We start from the raw sequence: 20,661 nt of genomic DNA, 5'->3' as shown, positions 1-20,661 counted from the left end.
CCCGGACCCCCGGGCACCTCTGGGCACCTCTGCACCCCCGGGCACCTCTGCACCCCCGGACCCCCGGGCACCTCTGCACCCCCGGGCACCTCTGCACCCCGTGACCCCCGGGCACCTCTGCACCCCCGGGCACCCCCTGACCCCCGCGCCTCAGTTGACGTTTTCCGGGAGCCGCGCCGGGGCTGGGGCCCGGTGGACGCTGCGGGGGCGCAGCGGGCGCCTCCCTTCCCCGGATGCTGAGGGCGCTTCCGGGAGCGGCGCCGGCCCCAGCCCCGGCCCCGGCCCGATCCGGCCGAGCCCCCGCAGCCTGCGCCATGGCGGCCGCCTTCAGGAAAGCGGCCAAGGCCGGGCAGCGGGAGCACCGGGAGCGGGGACAGGTGAGGCCGCGAGACGCCGCGTCGGGCCCTTGTGAGGCCCCCGCGCCCCCCCGAGCCCGCCGCGCGCGAGGCCGTGTCCCCCCCCCCCCCAGCCCGCCGCGCGCGAGGCAGGCCCGTGTCCCGTCCCCCCCCCCCCCGAGCCCGCCGCGCGCGAGGCAGGGCCGCCCCCCCCCAAGGCCGTGTCCCCCCCCCCCCGAGCCCGCCGCGCGCGAGGCAGGCCCGTGTCCCCCCCCCCCCCAGCCCGCCGCGCGCGAGGCCGTGTCCCCCCCCCCCTGAGCCCGCCGCGCGCGAGGCAGGGCCGCCCCCCCCCGAGGCCGTGTCGTCCCCCCCCCCCCGAGCCCGCCGCGCGCGAGGCCGGGCCGCCCCCCCGAGCCCGAGTCCCCCCCCGAGCCCGCCGCGCGCGAGGCCGGGCCGCCCCCCCGCGTCCCTTCTACCCGGGAGCCTCCCCCGGGGCCCCGCCGGCAGCGCCTCGCTCAGCCCCGTGTCTCGCTTTTCCAGCCCCGGTCCCGCAGGCAGCTGGGCCTGCTGGAGAAGAAGGAGGATTACAAGCGCCGCGCCGAGTGAGTCCCGCCGCGCCCGGCTCGGGCGGGGGGGTTCCGGGGGGGTCCCGGGGTGGGGCGGTTCCCCGGGGCGGGGCGGGGTCCCCGGGGGGGTTCCCCGGGGGGTCCCCGGGGGGGGCGGGGTCCCCGGGGGTCCCGGGGTGGGGGGGTTCTCCGGGGCTGGGGGGGGGTCCCCGGGGGGGCGGAGGTCTCCGGGGCTGGGGGGGTCTCCGGGGGGGTCCCCGGGGGGGGCGGGGTCCCCGGGGGTCCCGGGGTGGGGGGGTTCCCCGGGGCGGGGCCCCCGGGGGGGCGGAGGTCTCCGGGGCTGGGGGGGGTCCCCGGGGGGGTCCCGGGGTGGGGCGGTTCCCCGGGGTGGGGGGGTTCCCCGGGGCGGGGCCCCCGGGGGGGCGGAGGTCTCCGGGGCTGGGGGGGGTCTCCGGGGGGGGTCCCCGGGAGCTGACCGCGGCCGCGGCCCCGGCCCCGCCGTCAGTGCGCGGTGCAGCCGGAGCGGAGGTCGCCTTGTTCGGGGTTTCCTGCCGCCCCCGGCTTCCCTGGGGCCCTGCGCCTGCGGCCGGGGCTTGGCTTGGCTCCTCTGGGCATCCTCCTGGGCTGGTGGGACCGGCAGGGTCCGTGTGAACGCTGGGTGTCTGGTGTGGAGAGCGGAGCCCTGGGTGGAGAAGAGCCCACTCTTACAGTGGCGACCACCAAACCCCCTTTCCTCGGTGGCCAGCTTCTTGCAGGTCTGTGGGCTCTGCTCTCCCTGAGACTGGGGGTGGGATGCGTGAGCCGGGTGGAGAGGATCATGCTGGCAGCTTGGAGAAAGGAATAAATCCAGGGGATAAATGGTCTGTGGATTTCTCCTTCTGTTTAAATGTCTTTTGTGCTGCTGCAAGGCTCTTGAGGATTTAGCATCATTATTGAGTGTTTCATTTGGTGGCTGTGCCCACGTCAATGCAGGTGGTGTCAAACATACTGTCTTGTTTTTCAGTGACTATCACAAGAAACAGAATGTGCTCAAAGCACTTCGCAAGAAAGCCCTGGAGAAAAATCCTGATGAGTTTTATTTTAAAATGACCCGTGTGCACCTCCAGGTGAGAATCTGGTTTGTTGTATTCAGACAGGGTGGCCTTATTCTGCTTTGAGTAATGAATGGCTGGGTTTCTTCTGCCTCTCCCCCCCTCCCCCATAAAAAAAAAATATTATATATGATTAAATAGCCTGGTACCCACTGTGGCTGGCTGTAGAGTGGCCTGCTCCTGATATCAGGGGAGATGCTCATTTTACCCTCTGGAGTCTTTATTAGAAGAGTAGGGCATTGAAGGGCTCTTCCTCTGCCCTAGTAGCTTAGGCCTTGTCTACACTACAAAGTTTTGTTGGCAAAAGGCAGCTTTTGTCAGCAAAACAGGGGAGGTGTACACACTACAAAGCTACTTTTGGCGGCAAAACTCTGCCGTTTTGCTGACAAAACCACCTCAACAAGCTGCATAAAGCCTTTTGCTGTAAAGTTAAAGCAGCAAAGCGTCAGTGTAGACTCTGCTGTTCGTTTTGTCGACGGAACTGGCTTCCGCCAGTATCCCACAATGCCTGCCATGACCGCTCTGCTCGCTGGTTTGATCTGCAGGCATGTGCCCCTCCCCTCTGGAAAGTATCTTGCAGCTGAGTGCGCAAAGAGCAAATTGTTGGAATGCGCCTTTTGTTCTGCCCTGCGCTAGGTACACAGCAGCAGGCAGACTGCGGCTGAGCGGGTGTGGGGGACTGCTTTGACATTCTTCAGCACAGAGAGCCCGCAGAGCTGCCCGGGATGCTGCTCCCAGAAGCTATGGAGGCTGTGGGAAAACTTACAGGGAATCACAACTGCAGGCTGTGCTGAGCAAAGCTGGAGGCTGGCAAGGGAGAGGGCAGGGGGGGTGTTGGGTTCCCCTCCCCCACTTCAAGATAGGTCAGTCAGCCTGCCCCCCACCTGCCCCTCCCCCCATCACATGATCCAGCTGAAAAGCCACTGACAATCTGCTAGGATGCCCCTTGAATGATGGGATTGAGAAACCTGCATCATGTGATGCTATACCTGCCTCATGAGGCATTTCAAGCCCTTCCCAAAGCACCCTGCAGCCAGTTGCACAGTGGGAAAGCTACCACAGCAAGAGCTGTTAGTATGGATGCACTCTGCTGACACAAGGAACTACTATGGACATGCAATAGCGATTTTAATTAAAGTGCTTTAAGTAAAGCGGCATAACTCTTGCTGAGACAACTTTGTAGTGTAGACCAGTGGTTCTCAAAGCCGGTCCGCCACTTGTTCAGGGAAAGCCCCTGGCGGGCTGGGCCAGTTTGTTTATCTGCTGCGTCCGCAGGTTTGGCCGATTGCGGCTCCCACTGGCCATGGTTCCCTGCTCCAGGCCAATGGGGGCTGCAGGAAGAGCGGCCAGCACATCCCTCGGCCCGTGCCACTTCCCAAGACCCCATTGGCCTGGAGCAGCGAACCGCGGGCAGTGGGAGTCGCAATCGGCCGAACCTGCGGATGCGGCAGGTAAACAAACCGGCCCGGCCCTCCAGGAGTTTCCCTGAACAAGCGGTGGACCGGCTTTGAGAACCACTGGTGTAGACAAGGCCTTACTTTTAGGAGCGTGTTCATCTCTGCAGTTAATGTACTTTGTTTGCTTTTAGGATGGAGTTCATGTAATTAAGCAGCCAAAGGAAGAGGTGACCCAGGAACAGCTGAAGGTGATGAGGACACAGGATCTCAAATATATAGAAATGAAAAGAGTGGCAGAGGCTAAGGTAATAGTCTTTACTGATCCTCTCATTATCGTCCAGTTTGTTCATAATGAATACATTTTAACTTCGTTTGTTCCATTGGCTGATAGGCATTTGTTTGATCATGTCAGATTTCAGTCATACCAGAAATGACAGAAGAAAATGTCAATACAGCTCAGTTGTATATGGGGGTCTTTGATTGAAACTGTGTCCTAGACTGCTCCGTTGCTTAGACAGTGCATGGTATGCTGGATAAACTATCGTAAAACTTTATGTAGATTTTAGACATTAAATGCTTAGCCTCGTTTCTGATGTTTAGCGTGAACTGAAAATTATTGATTCTGAAATAACTGTTTAGTTTTAAAGGGATGCAGTCAATTTAGATCAAGTTCTGTCTGAAAATGTTATATCTGCTGTTACAATAGCACCTAAGATCTCTGTAATGAGACTAGAGAAACAAAAGCCTTTGTGTCTTAGCCAGTACTTTGAGGATAGTCATTTCTATTCTTTCCTCTATGTGCTTAAAAGAAAAGGAGAAGTTTGGCACCTTGGAGACTAACCAATTTATTTGAGCATAAGCTTTCGTGAGCTACAGCTCACTTCATCGGATGCATTCAGCTGTAGCTCACGAAAGCTTATGCTCAAATAAATTGGTTAGTCTCTAAGGTGCCACAAGTCCTCCTTTTCCTTTTGCGAAGACAGACTAACTCGGCTGCTACTCTGAGATCTATGTGGTTAGTTTCCTCTTGTTTGTGTGGCTTTCTCATGCAGCAAACAGGAGAGAAAAATAGGAAAATGATTGTAAAATTACAAACCTAACCAGGGGTTCGGAGAGGGATAGTACTTTAAATTCTTCTTGAATTGACAAGGTTTCAAAGAGACACAAATGTAAACAATGGACTAATTGTCTGGTTGTTATCTGTTTACAAAAGAATTAATAGGAATGAAGAGTTTAGATATTAAGAAAGTATGTGTTGCTGAGGCACAAAGGAAGCATTGCCCACTGCTGAAGGCTCAGTTTTTTCTCCTCCCCACAGAAAATTGAAAGGATGAAATCGGAGCTCCAGCTGCTGGACGCTCAGGGGAAGCGATCAAACAAGCACCTGTTCTTTTTTGATACCAAAAAAGAAGGTAAGATTAGGGCTTTATTTATTGAAAAAGAACTTCCCTTCAGCATCTTTAGGCTGTCCCCAAATCTTTAAAATTGTGTGGTTGTTCCTTCACACCTTTCTCTTTGAGGGGAACCCTGTCTCAGAAATGGTGACTTGTCCGAGGCTCTGGGGCTCATTATTGAACAGTGAAGGAGATGGGTTGTCCCGCTTGCTCGGGCCGTTGGGCTGGACCTCACACCTGCATAGGGCAAAAAGTGACCTAGTACTCTCCATCTCCTAGCAAGTATAAGCCACATATTTGGATGAAATGCTGAATCTGTCCCAAGAAATTTGCTGAACTCTCGTTACTAATCTTAAATTCTTTTAAAAAAATGGTTTTAGTTCAAGAATTTGATGTTGCAACTCACCTGAACACATCCCCAGAGCTAGTGGACAGAGTGTATAACCGACCTACCATTGAAACCCTGCAGAAGGAAACAGTAAAAGGAGCCACTCAGCCAGCCCATTTAAAGGTAGACTCTTTTGCCACCCTTTGTGATTTAGCATTCAGTAGCAAATGGGGTCCTTGCACTTTACTTTTAAAAATGTAACAGGCACTAGGAAGAGTCCATTGGAGCGTTCTCTGGGTGAACAAGTTTGCTTTTTTAGTCTAAGGCTTTTTGTTGGTGATACCAGGGGTTGAGGGGCACAGTGACTAAGAGTCAGGGACTGATTGGCATCCGTACTCATGGTGCCAGCCTTTCAGATCTGGAATCCTGTAGTCAAATCTTCCCTAAGACCAGAAGCAGAAAAGCAGTTTAGTCACATCCTGGTGAATTAGGGACACTTGTCTGCACTGCAAAACAGTGGGCATGACAGGCATTCTTTCCTTACCAGAACAGGAGTAAGAAATGGTGCTGGATGTCAGGCTTGAGATGGATTGGCAGAACATATGTAGTAAGGTGGCATAGCATGAGTGCACACTATGCTGCTGAGTATGTCTCTTGCAGAAGCTTCATTGTCTTTTGATAGTTTTGCTCCCTAAAAGAGGCAGTTTAAATTGATGCTAATAGCATTTGTGCTACATCTTACAAGTCCTGCACGGATGGTGGACTTTTTTCTTAGGAGTCTCTCTTCTTATGGCCCTGTTAATTCTCTTCCACTGTGGTAACCATCAGTATCCACTCCAAAAGTGCTATTGGGAAGTACAGCGTGAAGTACAGATAGAACCACTGGTGACTCCATGTGCAGATTTGGTATTTTACTGCTGTCTCTGTTCCTTATAGAAATGGTGTTTTATTGGGATTCCAGGATTTTAAGAAGTTCTGGTATGGGGAGACTTCATTCATTTGTTTGTTTATATATATATATATAAGTGTAATAATGCTGCATCTGAGCACTTCAAAAAAACAAAAAAAAAAGAATCTTGTAGCCCTAAGTGGGGATACAGAGGAGCTTCCTGTGAAATGGGTGGCTTTAGTAGATACAAATATACAGACTCTGCCTCTCCTTTGCACCTGGCAATCATAATACCCTGGATATATGCAGAGATTTGTCTTCTCTGTTATTTCTATGGCTTTTGGTTAATAAAGTTATACTTGGATTCTCTTTCTTTCTGTCTTTGAACACAGTGGGGTTTGTGATCCAGTACTCTGCCTCCTCCTCTTTCCTGTGAAGCTATTTAGGCTGAAATCTCATTTCCTAGCTGTTCTTTAATTTAAAATATGTTTCACACGGGCCTCTGTTCTCCAGCTTGAATTGCTTAGACAGCACCAGCTTTGCTCCTGATGTTTTAATTTCTTAGCAGTTCTCGCTCTCTCAGAAGCAGCTAAGCATGGGTTTAGCAGTATAAATGCCTCCTAATTAGTTTGGATATATTGGGCAGTCTTGTAAGCTTGAGTCAGTATGTGCAATAAGGTAAAAATAAAGGTGTTTAAAATTGCTCATAAGGTTGCAGCATGTTCTTCTTAAATCAGATGTCAGATAACGTTCCCCACTCCCCTCCCTCCTGCCAGCCCTCTCACTCTGGCTTGGCGTTAAAGTGGTTGGACTAGTTTCAACTGATGGGTTTTCTCCTCTTCCAAAGACTTAGTCACATTGTAAACATGTTGGGAACTGTCCTGTTCAATGATATTAATGAGGTCACACCTGCAGCCGTGCCACCTTGTGCTTTGAGCCCATCAGCTCTCACAAGTTAAGCAGAATCAGGTGGGTTACTGTTTGACTGGGAGGTCTCCAAGCAATATCTTGACTTCAGGAACTGGTCTTGGTGACCCTTTTTGCTCTGAATCAGTACAGAGCTAAAACCCAGCATGGTGCTAGAAGGTTATCCAGTTCAATATCAGCTTCTGTGCCTCAAGAGCCATATAGTGGCTGAGTGTAAACAGCAGCAGACTCAGCAGGTATAGACTGTAATCTCTTTCTCAGCACTGAGCAAGCTCTGCCCTTCATTCAGAAAGGACTGCCACTCATGCACTGGTGGTCTTAGCCACAACCACACCTACAAGCTGTAAAAATGTCAGCATCATTTTTAGTCACAAAGGACAAGAAGAAGAAGAAGCTAGGAGGTCCTTTGCTGCTGTGGCATATTGACTTTTGGATGAGCTGTGAAACCAAGATTCCAGCCACATATCATCGGAGAAGTCCTAGAGGCCTGTTGTCCTAATTATCTTGCCTGTGTTAACCCCTTAGGTCCCTGCTAGAAATATGGTATGTGCAAGGAAATCTCAGCTCAAGGTGTTAAACAATGAGCCTTTTGGAAGCAACCACAAAATTGGTATTGGGTACTTCAATAGAACTTTTCATTTGTGGAACTTGTGTGGTTTTTTGTTTAATCAAAAACTCAGAGAGTCACCCTAAGTGTGATCCCTGGTAGCCTGGGATGAGTTGAGGGAGAGAATATATTTTTCTTGTTCTTTTGCTCTACTGAAAAATGCTCTTTTCCTCCTTCAGAAATTAGCCCAACAAAGGAAGCACCAGTACAGCCTCCTGAAACAGCGTATTGAGCGTGAAAAGAAGATGTTTATTATTGCTCAGAAGATCCAGGCACGCAAAGACCTCTTGGTGAGGGAACAAAGACTTAACTCTTGTTCTTTGGACTCTACTTGTTGAGGGTCTTAGAAGTGAGAACAGGTTGTGTATGTGTGTGTCCACGTTTCCTTACTTGTTGTGGAGCATTTCAGGTAGCTCCTTATAAAAGTTACCAAGAAACATTCCTGCTGTAATGGTAGCACAGATAACTTGTTTATATGATATTGAACCCATTCAGGCCTGTGTTCCATAAATTTAGGGCAGAGTCAGTTCTCTGTGTAGCCTGATCAATCTACTGTAAAGTGCTGCGTAAATTTGAAACTGGAGCTGTGGAGTAGCAGAAGGGAGGAACGAGGAGGTTGTGGTCTCTCTAGATTAGGAACAGATCCTCAAAATTCCAATGACTCTAAAGAGATTTTCTGTGTCAGTGGGGACTTGCCAGTCACAGAAAGGGGTTGTGTGGCTAGCACCACAATTAGACGAAAAAGCAGATGAAAATATCTTCTGCCCACTCCCACTAAAGATGAGGAATTGCCCAGTTACCACTGAAGCTAATCTGCACCTCCAGTTCCACCAGCACTTCCATTTTCTCCCCATAGGGTACGTTTCTCTCATCATTTGATAGGAAAAAAAATAATTGTTTGTTTTCGTTTCAGGACAAAACTTACAAAGTGAAGGTGAAGAAAGAAACCATAAATAGCCCACCTGTTTACAAATTCAAATTCCAACGGAAACGTTAATTTTTCTGGGAAATAGTTTTTGACGTCCTTGTGTAGATCTAGTTGACATAACAAATGTGTTGCTTCTTATGGAGAATGCTGGTATTTTGTCAGCATCAGGCTTATTTTCACTGCAGTTTAATGTTTTGTCAAAGTAAGCCCTGTGGGTATTTGTAACTATAACACATTCTATTTAATAAATCCAAGAAGATTTCTGCTTCAGTTTTGGTATTTACACGTTGGAAACCCCAGAAGAGGTGTCCAGATACCTTGGTGAAAACCCCAAGAGAGAGATGCTGAGTTTGTAACTACGTTTTTGATAGGCATTTTGTGTGCACAATACACAAACAAAGGGGAGACTGGACCCTGACCAGGGACAGGGGTAAAGTTTGTGGCTAGGGGATGGTGATCTGCCTAGGTCTGGTGAAGGCTCCAGAGCAGCTCTCCTGTCCTGGTGCTCTAGACGGTAAAAGTCTAGGATCAATCTCTAAGCATCTATTTTCTCTGTTCCATTGCATCTCTCTTCTACCCCCCCGAGCGACAAGTTACACTGACATAAGGATTCATGTGCACAGCGTTGTGTCTGCGGGAAAGCTTCTCCTGCTGACACAGCTTATGCCGCCCGTGGAAGTGGTTATTTGATGCCAACGGGAGAGCTCTCTCCCATCGGTATAGATCGTCTTCACCAGATGCGCTGCAGTGGTGCAGCTGTCTCGGTACAGCTGAGGCGCTGCAGCACTGTATGTATATTCATACCTTAAGAAGCTAGAATAAAAAATTTTGGTGTAGGAGCAAGTGATGAATTACCTACATAAGACCGGTCATACAGTGTCAGACCAAAGGTCCATCTATCCCAGTATCCTGTCTTCCAACAGTGGCCAATGGCAGGTGCTTCAGAGGGAAAAGAACAGAACAGGTAATCGTCTGCCACTACTGGGGGAGAAAAAACTCAGCAACAGTTGCTCAGTCCAAATGTGTAGTAGAGATAATACTAGGCAGGCAGATAACTGTCCTCAGATCTTCCTACTCAGTGATGCTTTCGTGTGCAGAATCCAGGGCAGAAATGCTAATATGAATTCTCTGTACTGTGCTGACTGCAAAATGTCTACTAATATTTAGTCCTGTATGTTATCAAAGCATGGTACAGATAAATGAATCTTCTCAACACTCCTGTGATGCATATAAGCCTCTCTCTTCTGCAGAGAGCGAAATGGAGTCAGGCCAATATTTTCAGAGGTGGGGTGCCTGAAGTTAGGATTCTGACTGTATATTGAGGCACCACAGTGAAAAGCTGGCCACTTCTAGAGCTGCAGCTGCCACTGAAATCGGAACTCCAGACGCTCAGTATCTCAGAACCAGGCTGTTTTGAAAATGCCTACCTACAGATTTAGGGCTGGGCTTTTGAAGATGCCTAGGGACTGAAGTGCCATGGGATTTGAGCGCCCCACTCCTTAGGCTCCTTTGACAACCCCAGTCAAAGTGCCTCACTTTAGGTGACTGCAAATTTTGCCAGTGTCCCATGTTGAAGAGCAGAGCCAGGTTTGGAACCTGACTTCTCCTGCCTTAGTCCTGCATCGCAGTCTCCATTAGAGCAAACTGCCTCCCCTCCAATACCAGGGCATATTGTAAAACATACTGACTACATCAATAAGTAGCTGGAGCTAGTGACCCTCTCGCCAGCCCTCCAGACCCAGCATGAATGGACTCTGGCATGGCTGCTGGAGTGACAGGGAGAATTGGATTAAACTAAGGACATTAAACTCTGCAGATGCAAGTCCCTCCTTAAATGGGGTCTTTAGTGATCGTCTAGCATTCTGGTATTTAGCGGAAACATTAGCCCACAGAAGTTTTCTTACAAATGTGAATAAAACAGAAGAATATTTAAATGATGGATGAGCCTGCAGCACTAAGTATAATTTTCTAGAATTTGTCCTACAAAAGAGGTGGAGGTAAGGGGGCCAGCAGATGGCAGTAGCGTTCCACAGAGTGGGGCTGTGAGGCAGAGAGGACTAGGTGATGGGTACAGCTGCCACCCAAAACTCAGCGCTGGCTATGATGTGCGTTGCTGGGTGTGGTATGATGTCCAGGACTTGATTGAGAAGTGCAGTCTGCTTGGTAAATAAATTTAATCTTTAATCTCCAAGACACCAGTCGCCAGAATACTTTATAAAGGTCTTCAGGTTACTTTTTTAAAAACTTGGGCAGGACCAGAACTCAGGAATTCTGTGTCTCTCTCCAAGCATTTCTAAATGTTGGTGACTTTTTCAGAAAGTACCACATGTCATTCAGATAAAACTGCCGATTTGCAAAGTGGGGTAGATTTATAAAAAGTTGTAGAACATGATGTTCAGCCGATTGATATATTTTTGGAATAAAATATTTGGCAAATAATTTTGTGCCCTTTGCCCAAGCGCAGTCACAAATATGGTCGCACGGAAATTCACTTCTGAATTTGAAAAAATATTTGTGATGGATTTTCTGTTTTTTGCATTCTCCTGGGTTGTTATTTAAAGCTGTGGGAGGCAGGGCCAGGTCCTGTAATTACCACTGTTTTCAGCTGCAGGGAGGGAGGGCTGTCCAGCACTTCCTGCCATTTTGTCTCTATAAATGTCAATTAATGCTTCCCACCCTTCTCTACACTGTGCATTGTGTAATTCCAGCTAATAGGTACATGTCTGAATGAAGCCCTGATTGTGATACACACACTGCAATACTTGGCCAGTGAACAGAGCCATGCAGAGCAGCATGGGGCCGGGACTTGTCAGAACATGAAGCAATCAAGCAAGCTGATGTCTGTCTGTATCTTCTCCACTCAACTCCCAGCTGGCACTAGGGACGTTCTCCAAGTGGCATGCTCAGTTCATAATTGTGCTGAGCCACGCACGGCATTTGACTCAGCGTTTCGCACTTGGCCACAGCATTCTGCAAGGCATCTTGCACAAGCTGGGTGGTTCTCCAAGGTGCATAGTGGGGGAAGTTACTGGAACCCAAATCAGCTTTCTTTTTATTTACAAAAACAAGAAAATGTGGCACCTGCCTGTGTCTAATTGAATTAGGAGGTACCACGTTTTATGCATTGACCAAGAGAACAGCTTAGCAGGTCCCCGAGGAGCCAGCTGCCTCTAACATGAAGCACCTTAGTATTCAATTCCAAGGTCCTCCAGGGCCTGACCATTCTGCTGAAGGCAGTTGCTGTCAGCGTAACTCTGGTTCAGCTGTTCTAAAACTTCCCCCAACAGAAATGTTTCCAGGATTGTTCAGAATTCCAGGGGAAACAGCTCTTTGTTATTTTTTAATTAACTTTTCCCTCGAGTGTTTGCAACTGAGACAATATGGTGGCAGAAGTGGGCTAGTGTGTCAGAATTTAGCAAATCAGTCACTTTCACTTACAAAAAAGAAACTGAACTCTCGGTTTCCCAGTGTTGCTAACTCTCAAATTTATCAAGAGTCTCATGATAATTGGTGTTTTCCTTAAGACTCCAGCTCCTGGAGTCAGGTGGTTACTAGAGACTCTACTATTTTAAAAGATGAAAGCTATTTTCTTCCTGGCTATGGAGAAAAGCCTGAAATGTAACCTTTCGAGTCTCAGTAACCAGAATGCAAAGTGCACTTATTTTAGGCATCTCCTGATTGTTAAGGCAATCTGCTTGAATATTGAATGTTTGGGCTTGGTGTTGGCAATATTCAGAAAAATGCAAAAAGCATAAGGTGTGAAAAGTCAATGAGATTTTTTTTTAATTAATTTTCAATGAATTCTGGTGTAATGCGTAATACAGAGTGGAAAATTTGTTTTAACGATCAGTTGGACTAAATTGTAAGATGCATTATTATTCTTTAACATCAATATGAAGGGAGTCCAGTGTAATGCATCCGTGACTTTGGGGGTGAAGCTTTCTTTGGGCTGAAATTGAAATGTATAAAGAAGTATAATCTTCATCCTTGTGTAAAATTAGCTGAGTTGCAACAAATACTAGAAAGGGTGGAAGAGAAAACCAGAAATTCAAAGCCTCAGTGGAAGAAATCAAGGCAATTCTGAGTTGACACACAGCCTGAGCTAGAATGGCTCATCAGTGCAGGGTTTGGAATGTCCAGTGTGTACACAAGTCTGAGGCATGTGGCAAACACCTCACCATTGGCAAGTCAAGGTTGATTTGGGTCTAGTCACCTAACCCCTGGAAATGATCCAGCTATTCCCAATATCTTATAAAAGGCAGGTTAGTAAGGGATGGAAGAGCTGATTGCACTCAGCTGGAGGTCTGTGGGGTTTCGAGCAGACATTGCTCTTTTACAGAAAGTGTATTTGAGCTCTGGTGGCTGTACAGACTGTAGGGTGAATGCAGTGCCTCTTGTAATTGTGCTTTCACAGGGAACTTCTCCCTCATTCAGCTTGCTCACCAGCAGCCTGGGGGCTCTTGCCTGTGGTTAGGGCACAAGCATCTCCCTTGCAAACTAAAGGCAGATGCACAGGAGGGCAGGCTCTAGGTCCCTTCTCCATGGGAAGGCTCCAAGTTCCTAGAGCACGGAAATAGCTGTCTTCAGTGGGTACATTCAAACAGCTCCTTTGCTGAGAAGGTGGTATGGAGCCTCTGAACACTCGGCGCCAGTTCAAATCCAGCATGTGGCAGGAGTGACTGAACATTTTTAGCATCTGATGGCCAATGAGGAATAAGTTGGGGAGCTCCACCAAGGTCCCAGTGTCCATGCTATGAAATGTAACTTACCAACTTCAGCTGAGGGCCTCAGGATTCGATGAGCATTAGAGAGTGAACCCACCTGCCCCCTCACCCTTGGATGTCAGGCCTGCGTCCTGCTCACTGCCCTGCATGGCTGTGCTCAGTGGAGAACTCCTGGGTTGTCAGCGCAGCATCTTTCACCAGCACAAACTTCACACACGCTTTCAAAGAGCTAAAGAAAGTGATGTCCCTTTATCTCCTTGGCACATCCATCTTTGTTTCTGTGTGTCTCACAGCGCTGCCACTGCTCGATTTCAAGAGAAACATTCAGGTAATGAAATACTGGAAATGCGGTCACAGGTTAAACATGGCCTCTTGGTGCCAGGAGCCTGTTCTCTGTGGTGCAGACATGTGGGGCCAGCAGGAGAATTAGGAGCGGGGCACCTGCTGGAAAAGGGAAGGAGTTTTATTTTTTCTCTATAGCCAAGTCAGTGCAGTTTCTGGTGTGTTTGGAGCAATGACATCCAGGAGCTGCTTGGCTTAATCAAAGGTGTGTGTCCACTGGAGAAGATCTTGGGCCCCATTTTACCTGTGGATTCAGACTGGATGTCAGCTGCCTGCCATGAATGACACATCTCCCTTCAGGAGTCACTGAAGCCACAGTCTACTCCCTGCACACAGACACAATTACAAAAACGTTTAGGGCAATTATCAAAAAAAAGGAGGGGTTTTAGCATGACCATTTGCATCTCATTGTCTTTATCTTCTCTCTTTGCTGTGTGTGTGTGTGTAAGGGCAGCCAGCTCTCTGCTGCAGATGTGCTCTGCATGCCCTTGTGCGAGGCTTTGTTAATTTCACACTTGGGACAGAGGTGTCATTGACCCATCAGCCATGAGTTGGTGTAGGCTATAGAGAGGGGGAAATCAGTGAGTTCTTGCATCCTCCAGCTGGTGCTTAAATGGACCTTGTGGGCAGGAGATGAGTGTCTGTTTGCTGCTCTGCTACTAAAATGATCAGGACAATGGCTGAACCAACAAGTTCCTTAGTGAGGAGATTCCCTGCAGCTTGCTGAGTGCAGATATCAAAATACCCCCCAGATTAACGGCTTGGGTTTCAGGTGGCTCTGAATAATATTCTGCCATATAACAATTTCATGTAATTCCTTGTTCAAGCTCAGGAACTCAATTGATCGTGACGGCCTATACAAGTTAATAGCAGGGTACGTTAAAACGTTTGCAGGATTATCTCTAGGCAACCACAGCAATATATTACTAGCCGAAGAGTCAGACGTCCATAGGCATATCAGATGAGTTTCCTGTAGGCATCATTTTCAGAGGGAGCTTGATGCAGATGGCAGGTCAGGCCTAGATTTCCCAGTCACTGCTCAGAAATAGCCCCATTGACCGATGGTTCAGCAGCAGCACCAAAGCCCCTGCCCCGGGATATAACCAGAAGCCCAGACCCAAACAGGATCCTAGTTACCCGTGAAACCGTCTCAGAGCTCAGCTGCAGCCCTGCCCTGCTGCCCCAAAGCCAGGAACCCACACTGGGGTAAAGACACTGAGCGAGGTTTAGGAGATGTGGGTTTAATTCCTGGCTCTGCCACAGACTCCCTGAGTGACCTTGGCCAGGTCACTGAATCCCTCTGTGCTTCAGTTCCCCCTCTGTAAAAGGGGGGCAATAAGGACAAGCATTAATGTGTGCAAGGCTCAGATATGGTGGGGCTGGAGCCATGGCAGCAGAGACTGTTAACCCCCAAAGAGCATCTGTCTGTCCACATGGGTCTTGCTCCTGTCCTGAGATTGCTGCTGTACTAACAGCCTCCTCCCTGCCGGCCCCACCTCACAGCCTGAAGAGTGGGGAGGGAGGTAGCAATTGCATTTCCCCCATGGGCCTGATTGATTAATTCAATCAGCACAGCACATTATTAAGGCCTCAGCCAGCCTCAGGGCCTTACAGGATTGTGCACAGGCAGCTCCTGTGTTGCTCACTCGGAAATACCCCACTGGGGCTGGGCTGTTGTTAGCCGTTCAAAGGCTATGGCCATTGAAATCATAGGTAGGAAAAAGCGCTGGCTGGTGAAGTGCATTGCTGAGGGCCTTCCAGGGGTTCTGAGTGTGGCCCAGACACTGATCTGATAGAACACACTGCTTCCAGACCAGCTGCTCTTCCCAGACCAGCAGAAACTTCCTAGCCCTTTCTCATAGTCTTAGGTGCACAATGTGCCTAGGGTCGCAGAGCAGTGGCAGGGCTCTTGGTTTCTAGTCCTGGCTTTGACAACTGCAAGGCAATTAATGTTTGCAGCAGGAGCATAACAGGGCAGTGATTAATTGTTATTAAATGTAGCACGATAAAACCCTGAGTTCTCTGAGCTCCCAGGGTGATTTGGATTCTCCCAGCTCCAAACTGGCCAACCCACAGGCAGGTATATTGTGAGCCAGGTGTGGGCTGGGCCTCTGACATCTGGCCAATCACAGGCAACAGTCAGAGTGGGACTCACAGGAAATCCCAGGCTAGAAGCTTTCTTATCACACTTGGCTGCAAAGTTCAGTTTTTCCTCTCAGCCCAAAGCTCCTGGTCAAATGAACTCGAGGAGAGTTTCTAATAAATAAATAGACGATGTAGCTCCTGACAGGAGAAGCCACGCATCCTGGCAAAGCAAGCTCTGTCACCAAGTGCAAAATACCAAATATTTATTCTGCTGTCTGTATAATGTTATGTACTAAAGTTTTGAGCATAGATAGAGATCTGAGGTGAATGGTGGGCTCTGAGCAGGTCAGAATCCATTATTTAGTGAAAACATGGTCCCAGGATGTTTCTGGCTTGGCAGACCTGCAGCCAGGAATAGTAAGTTAGTGAATATAGATCATCATTTACCTAAGCGCTAGCCCTGATGCACCTTTCTAGGGAAGCTCTAATTTATTATGCATTGTCATTAGCTGCAGCAGGCAGCAGGGCTTTCATTAGAGCTGGAGTTAAGGTCTGTTTTGGCTGCTTCATCAGCATCAGTGAACTGCGTCCCTGTGAGGTTTGATACAATTTAATTAACCTAATTAAAAGCTCTGATTGCAGAGATGATTGGGGTAGAGCCAGCAGCAACTGCATATTTATAACGAGCTGGAAGGTGTGGGACTGGAGCCAAATGATATGCATCTCTAATGAGCTGGTGCTATTGAAGTGTGGATTTGGAACACTAACATTTATTTTTGGCAACAATGGCCAGTTTATCTTTACACAGAAGCAATCACGGCTTGATCAGATAGAACAGGCAGCTCAAATGCAGCGTTCTCTCCCTGGGTCTCCCCTGCCCAGGTGAAAGCCTATGTCCAAGCAGACACACAGCACCCGGACCCCAACGTACATACACCCATGCCCAGAGAGTCGCAGCCACACCCACCACGTGCTAACAGTCTAGTGTCTCTCAGAGGGACGGGGCCAGGGTGTTGCAGCTTCAGAAGCCATTGTTCTCTATTATTGTCTCCCAGGAGCTGTTCCATCCACCTATCCCATCCCGTCCAACACATGTGAGCTCTCTGGGGCAGAGACTCCCGTCTTTGTTATACTGGTCTGTCCCGCTCCCAGGACAGCGGGGCCCGATCCTTCCAAGGCATCACTGCAATAGAAATAATAAAGCCCGTCTGGTGTAAGCTGGTCTTTCCTTGTGCAGGACACTGGTGCTGTGCTAAGCCCGAGAGGAGACTGTCATTACGGCCCAGGGCTCTAACGCATCCATTCATTTACACAGGTCCTGTTGGAGGGAGGGGATTAGCTTTAGCACCTGGGGAAATGGGATGTCACCCCTCAGTCACACGTGCTCTCTGCATCTGCCCAGCACACAGGCTGCTCTAGCCTCCCTTTCTCATGGCCAGAGATGGAGGGAGCAGTTTTCCGCAGCTTTGAACTCTGAGGTCAGGCCATGCTGGCTCCCGAGGGTCTCTGCCTGACCTGGAGTGTGCCAGGCAGCTGGAGGCCACCACCCAAGATGAACGACGGAGAGACAGATGGTCCCGCCCGTTCTTCCCGCATGAATGGATAGTGGCTCTCTGAGCTTCCACCCAACCCCAGAGAGACCTGCCCCTGCTCCACCCTACTCCTTACAAATGTCTCCACCTGCTGAGACCCACCAGGAGGAACACAATAGAAGTGACGTGCGCATTGGCTGGGGAGCCCCCCCGCCACACACACTTTGCTATCCACTCTCTTCCCTGAGCCAGACACATTCTACCAAGGAGCTGGCAGCAAGCCTGCGCTGGACCCAGTCCAGGGCCTGGTGTTCCAGGCTCAGCCATGAGAAAAGGAGACCCAGACCCAGCTGCCTGGTGGGACCCGGAAGGGCCAGGAAGAGCCCTGTTTGGAAGGCAACAGGGACAGAGGTGCAATGAGCCAGGGGGCGTTGGAGTGAGGAGCTGGCCGGACCAGTTCTTGTTTTGCAAAACAAACTCCCACAATGGCAGCTCCTTTTCCAACTTCCCCTCCAGCTCCAGAAGATTCCACAGCTCCTGTCCCAGCCCATCTGTGCTCCCACTCGCCACCGCAGCCCTTGGCTGTGTGAACACCGCTTTACCCACAGAGATGGGCTGAGCCAGGACTGAGGTGCCACACAAAAGCAGCGGATAGCTCTGGCTACAAACGTGCGAGGGTTTCCTCTACCACCGGCACAGGTCAGCTGAGACAGTGGCCTCTCTGTCTCACGCAGCAGCCCGCTGACAGCTTGTCCCGGGCCAAGGTGTAGGGAAGTTCTCTTTCCTTACCGGGGCCGGGATTGCTGCCCCTACCCAACCAGTTCCTAGCACAGGGCAACCTGAGTCCCCAGTGGAAGGGAAGGGGCAGCAGCCCCTGAAGCCAGAGGGTGACCTGCCATGGGCAGGCAATCCTTTGTGTGCTGGGAGTTCAGTCACCCAATGAATTATAGTAACTGCCTGTGCCATTCTGAATCCCCAGGAAGGCTCCTGGGCTGAGATCGAGCTGTTCTCCGAGCTGCCCTCTGACACACCAGCGAGGCCTTGGCTTTATTTTAAACCACCAAGCTGGGCCAGCTCGCTCCTTCAGCAGATGGTGGTGTCAGAGCGGCTCGGGGGAAGGCAGGTCTCGGGCTCCCCCACCCCCCAGGCAGTATCAGCACAGGGCATCGAGGCTGACTAGCCACGCATAGGCATGGGTCCTGCCCCAAGGAGCAGGCAGTGACGATCAGACACACGGCACCGAGCAGGACTGGGACACGTGTCGGTATCAGCATGTGCAGGCTAAGACCCAGTCTCAGGGCTCTGGGGGGTTCAGCTCTGAATGCCTTTGCAGTATTTATTCCCACCCCGCAGTAAATGCACCCAGGGCCTTTTGGAATGGTGATATCAGGCAGGCTGGTTCTGAGACCTAGTAGATGAGCTCCAGGGACCCAAAACATGGGCCCAAAGCACAGTGGATCTGGTCAAATGTTCCGCAGGGACAGAGCAGCCTCACCATGACGCCTAGCCTGAGCTGGCAGGGCCTTCCTGGAGCAGGTGGAGAGCCGATGAGAGCTGGGGCCAGCCCCACACAGGTGGGGTTTGGGGCAAGGGCTGTGGGGGGGAGAAGAGAAGGGGCAAGGCAAGCTGGAGGGCTCTGTTTGCAGAGTGAGAGCCCAGAGCAGAGGGGACAGGCTTTTCAACTCCCCTTTTCCCCCAGGTGCCCCACAGAGCCACAGCTCAGTTCGGGGAAGGGCCCCTTCCCACACCCTGGCTTGTTTGCCTCCTCCACCCCACCCCACATGGGGCATGGCCTCCTTCTGCCCACTTGACAGCCTCTGCAGTGCCCCTCGCCACTGCCCACTCACTGCATCCCCAGGTGGCCGTCGAGCTGCTCCCCCTGCATTGGCAGCTGACGCCCAGATGGGCTGTGGGATGCGGGAGCCGCAGGCAGGCAGATGGGTGAGCCACTTGGAGAGAGCCGCCAGCCACTCTCGCCTGCTCCCTGCCGTGGGGTGGAGGCTTGCCCTTGAAGGCTGACTGTTCCCAGCACCTGCTGGGCCCCCTGCACCGTGCACTGAGGCAATGGCTGGGAGGTGTCCCAGCTGAATTCAGGCCTCAGCTCGGTACTGGTGGAGGGGACAATTCTTAGTTACTTTAACAACCCACTTTGTGTTTCCTCTGCCAATGCTGTGGGTCCTGGAATGTGGCTTGCCACTGTCTGTCTGCTCCCTCGGCTGCTTGGGCCCCCAAGTGACCTTGTGCGCCCCAAAGGAGAGCATCACACTACCCTACAGAACAGCCAACGTAATCAGTTGATTGCTGATTAGTCACAACCCCCTCTGACTGGGAGGCAGTGAGTGAGCTGGATAATCAGTGCCTGGCAAGGCTGCTCCTGCCAGGGTCTCCCTTACCTGAGCCTGGCGGGTGCTTTGTGCTTCTGTAACGCTGACAGACCCCGGTCGTTAGCAGGCGGGATTGAACCGGGGACCTTGGGAGCTTAGTGCATGAGCCTCTACGCAGGGGTTCTCAAACTTTTGTACTGGTGACCCCTTTCACACAGCAAGCCTCTGAGTGCAAACCCCCTTACACATTAAAAACACTTTCTTATATATGTAACACCATTATAAATTATAAATGCTGGAGGCAAAGCGGGGTTGGGGTGGAGGTTTACAGCTCGCCACCCCCCCATGTAATAACCTCGCGACCCCCTGAGGGGTCCCGGCCCCCAGTCTGAGAGCCCCTGCTCTACCTCATGAGTTAAAAGCCAACTGGCTCTTATCTAAGGCTGTAGAGCAGACTCATTTAACTCTCTCTAACTGGTCTCGGTGCCACTAGATGGGACAGAACCCCAGAAGGTGTGTGGGTTACACTTCCTCCGCCCATTGCAGGGCTGTCCCACCCTGAATGCAGCCCTGGAGAGCGGGATGGAGCCAGGAGCCACTGGGGCTCAGTTCTCCCAGACCGGAGGCTGTGTGCAAATATCAAGGGTACCTCACCCTGAGCCACTCCTCCTCAGCGGCCCTCCCAGCCCTGTGCAATAGTTGGGCCCTTGCGCCCTGTGTAGCCTGCCAAGGCCCTGCCTTCCAGGGGCCTGGCTGGTAGTGCCGTGTCTCTCCCCTTATCCCTTTCCTGAGCTGTCTGCACTGAAGTCTGGGGCCACGTCAGTTCCCACCTCAGCTCTCAGCAGAGAGGGGGAAGTGGGAAGCGCCAGGCGGCGAGGAGGTGGCATCAGACCTTCTATCCCAGCCCAAGCCTCCTGTGCAGCCCAAAGGGCCACAGCTGGGAGGCTGAGCCTGCCTGGGAGACTCTAGCCTCAATAATTACACTAAAAAGAGCCCTTCTGATAAGGAAGTTGAAAGGAAAGCGAAGATAATCTCCATCTGCAAGTGCCATTCATCTTTAAACCTGGAACGATCCATGAAAGCGCTGCAGGGCGTATGAAGTAAGGTGTGATTCACGTCTGCTCCTTCCCAGCACAGCCTCCTGAGTGGCTGATTTATTGGAACAAGGCAACTTTCTCGCATTGTTTCATCA

The 20,661-nt window shown here is 50.8% G+C and overlaps 1 protein-coding gene across 1 annotated transcript; it reads left to right on the top strand.

Moving 5' to 3' along the window:
- The first annotated feature begins 237 nt into the window (after nt 1-237).
- Nucleotides 238-8,732, top strand: UTP11 (UTP11 small subunit processome component). The gene is made up of 8 exons (XM_073317641.2): nt 238-377; nt 876-937; nt 1,905-2,007; nt 3,581-3,694; nt 4,708-4,801; nt 5,164-5,294; nt 7,714-7,824; nt 8,448-8,732. The coding sequence occupies exons 1-8, from the start codon at nt 315-317 to the stop codon at nt 8,529-8,531; spliced, it is 762 nt and encodes a 253-aa protein (XP_073173742.2). The 5' UTR covers nt 238-314; the 3' UTR covers nt 8,532-8,732.
- The last annotated feature ends 11,929 nt before the right edge of the window (nt 8,733-20,661 follow it).

The sequence above is a fragment of the Lepidochelys kempii genome, chromosome 19 (assembly GCF_965140285.1).
Source record: "Lepidochelys kempii isolate rLepKem1 chromosome 19, rLepKem1.hap1, whole genome shotgun sequence".
NCBI lineage: Eukaryota > Metazoa > Chordata > Testudines > Cheloniidae > Lepidochelys > Lepidochelys kempii.
This window is presented reverse-complemented; position numbering and strand designations above follow the sequence as displayed.

Excerpts from the sequence above, each read along its gene's own strand:
- UTP11 (XM_073317641.2), top strand. The coding sequence starts at position 315 with ATGGCGGCCGCCTTCAGGAAAGCGGCCAAGGCCGGGCAGCGGGAGCAC. Across the intron at positions 2,008-3,580 it reads TGACCCGTGTGCACCTCCAG|GATGGAGTTCATGTAATTAA; the intron begins GTGAGAATCTGG and ends GTTTGCTTTTAG. Across the intron at positions 7,825-8,447 it reads AGGCACGCAAAGACCTCTTG|GACAAAACTTACAAAGTGAA; the intron begins GTGAGGGAACAA and ends TTTTCGTTTCAG.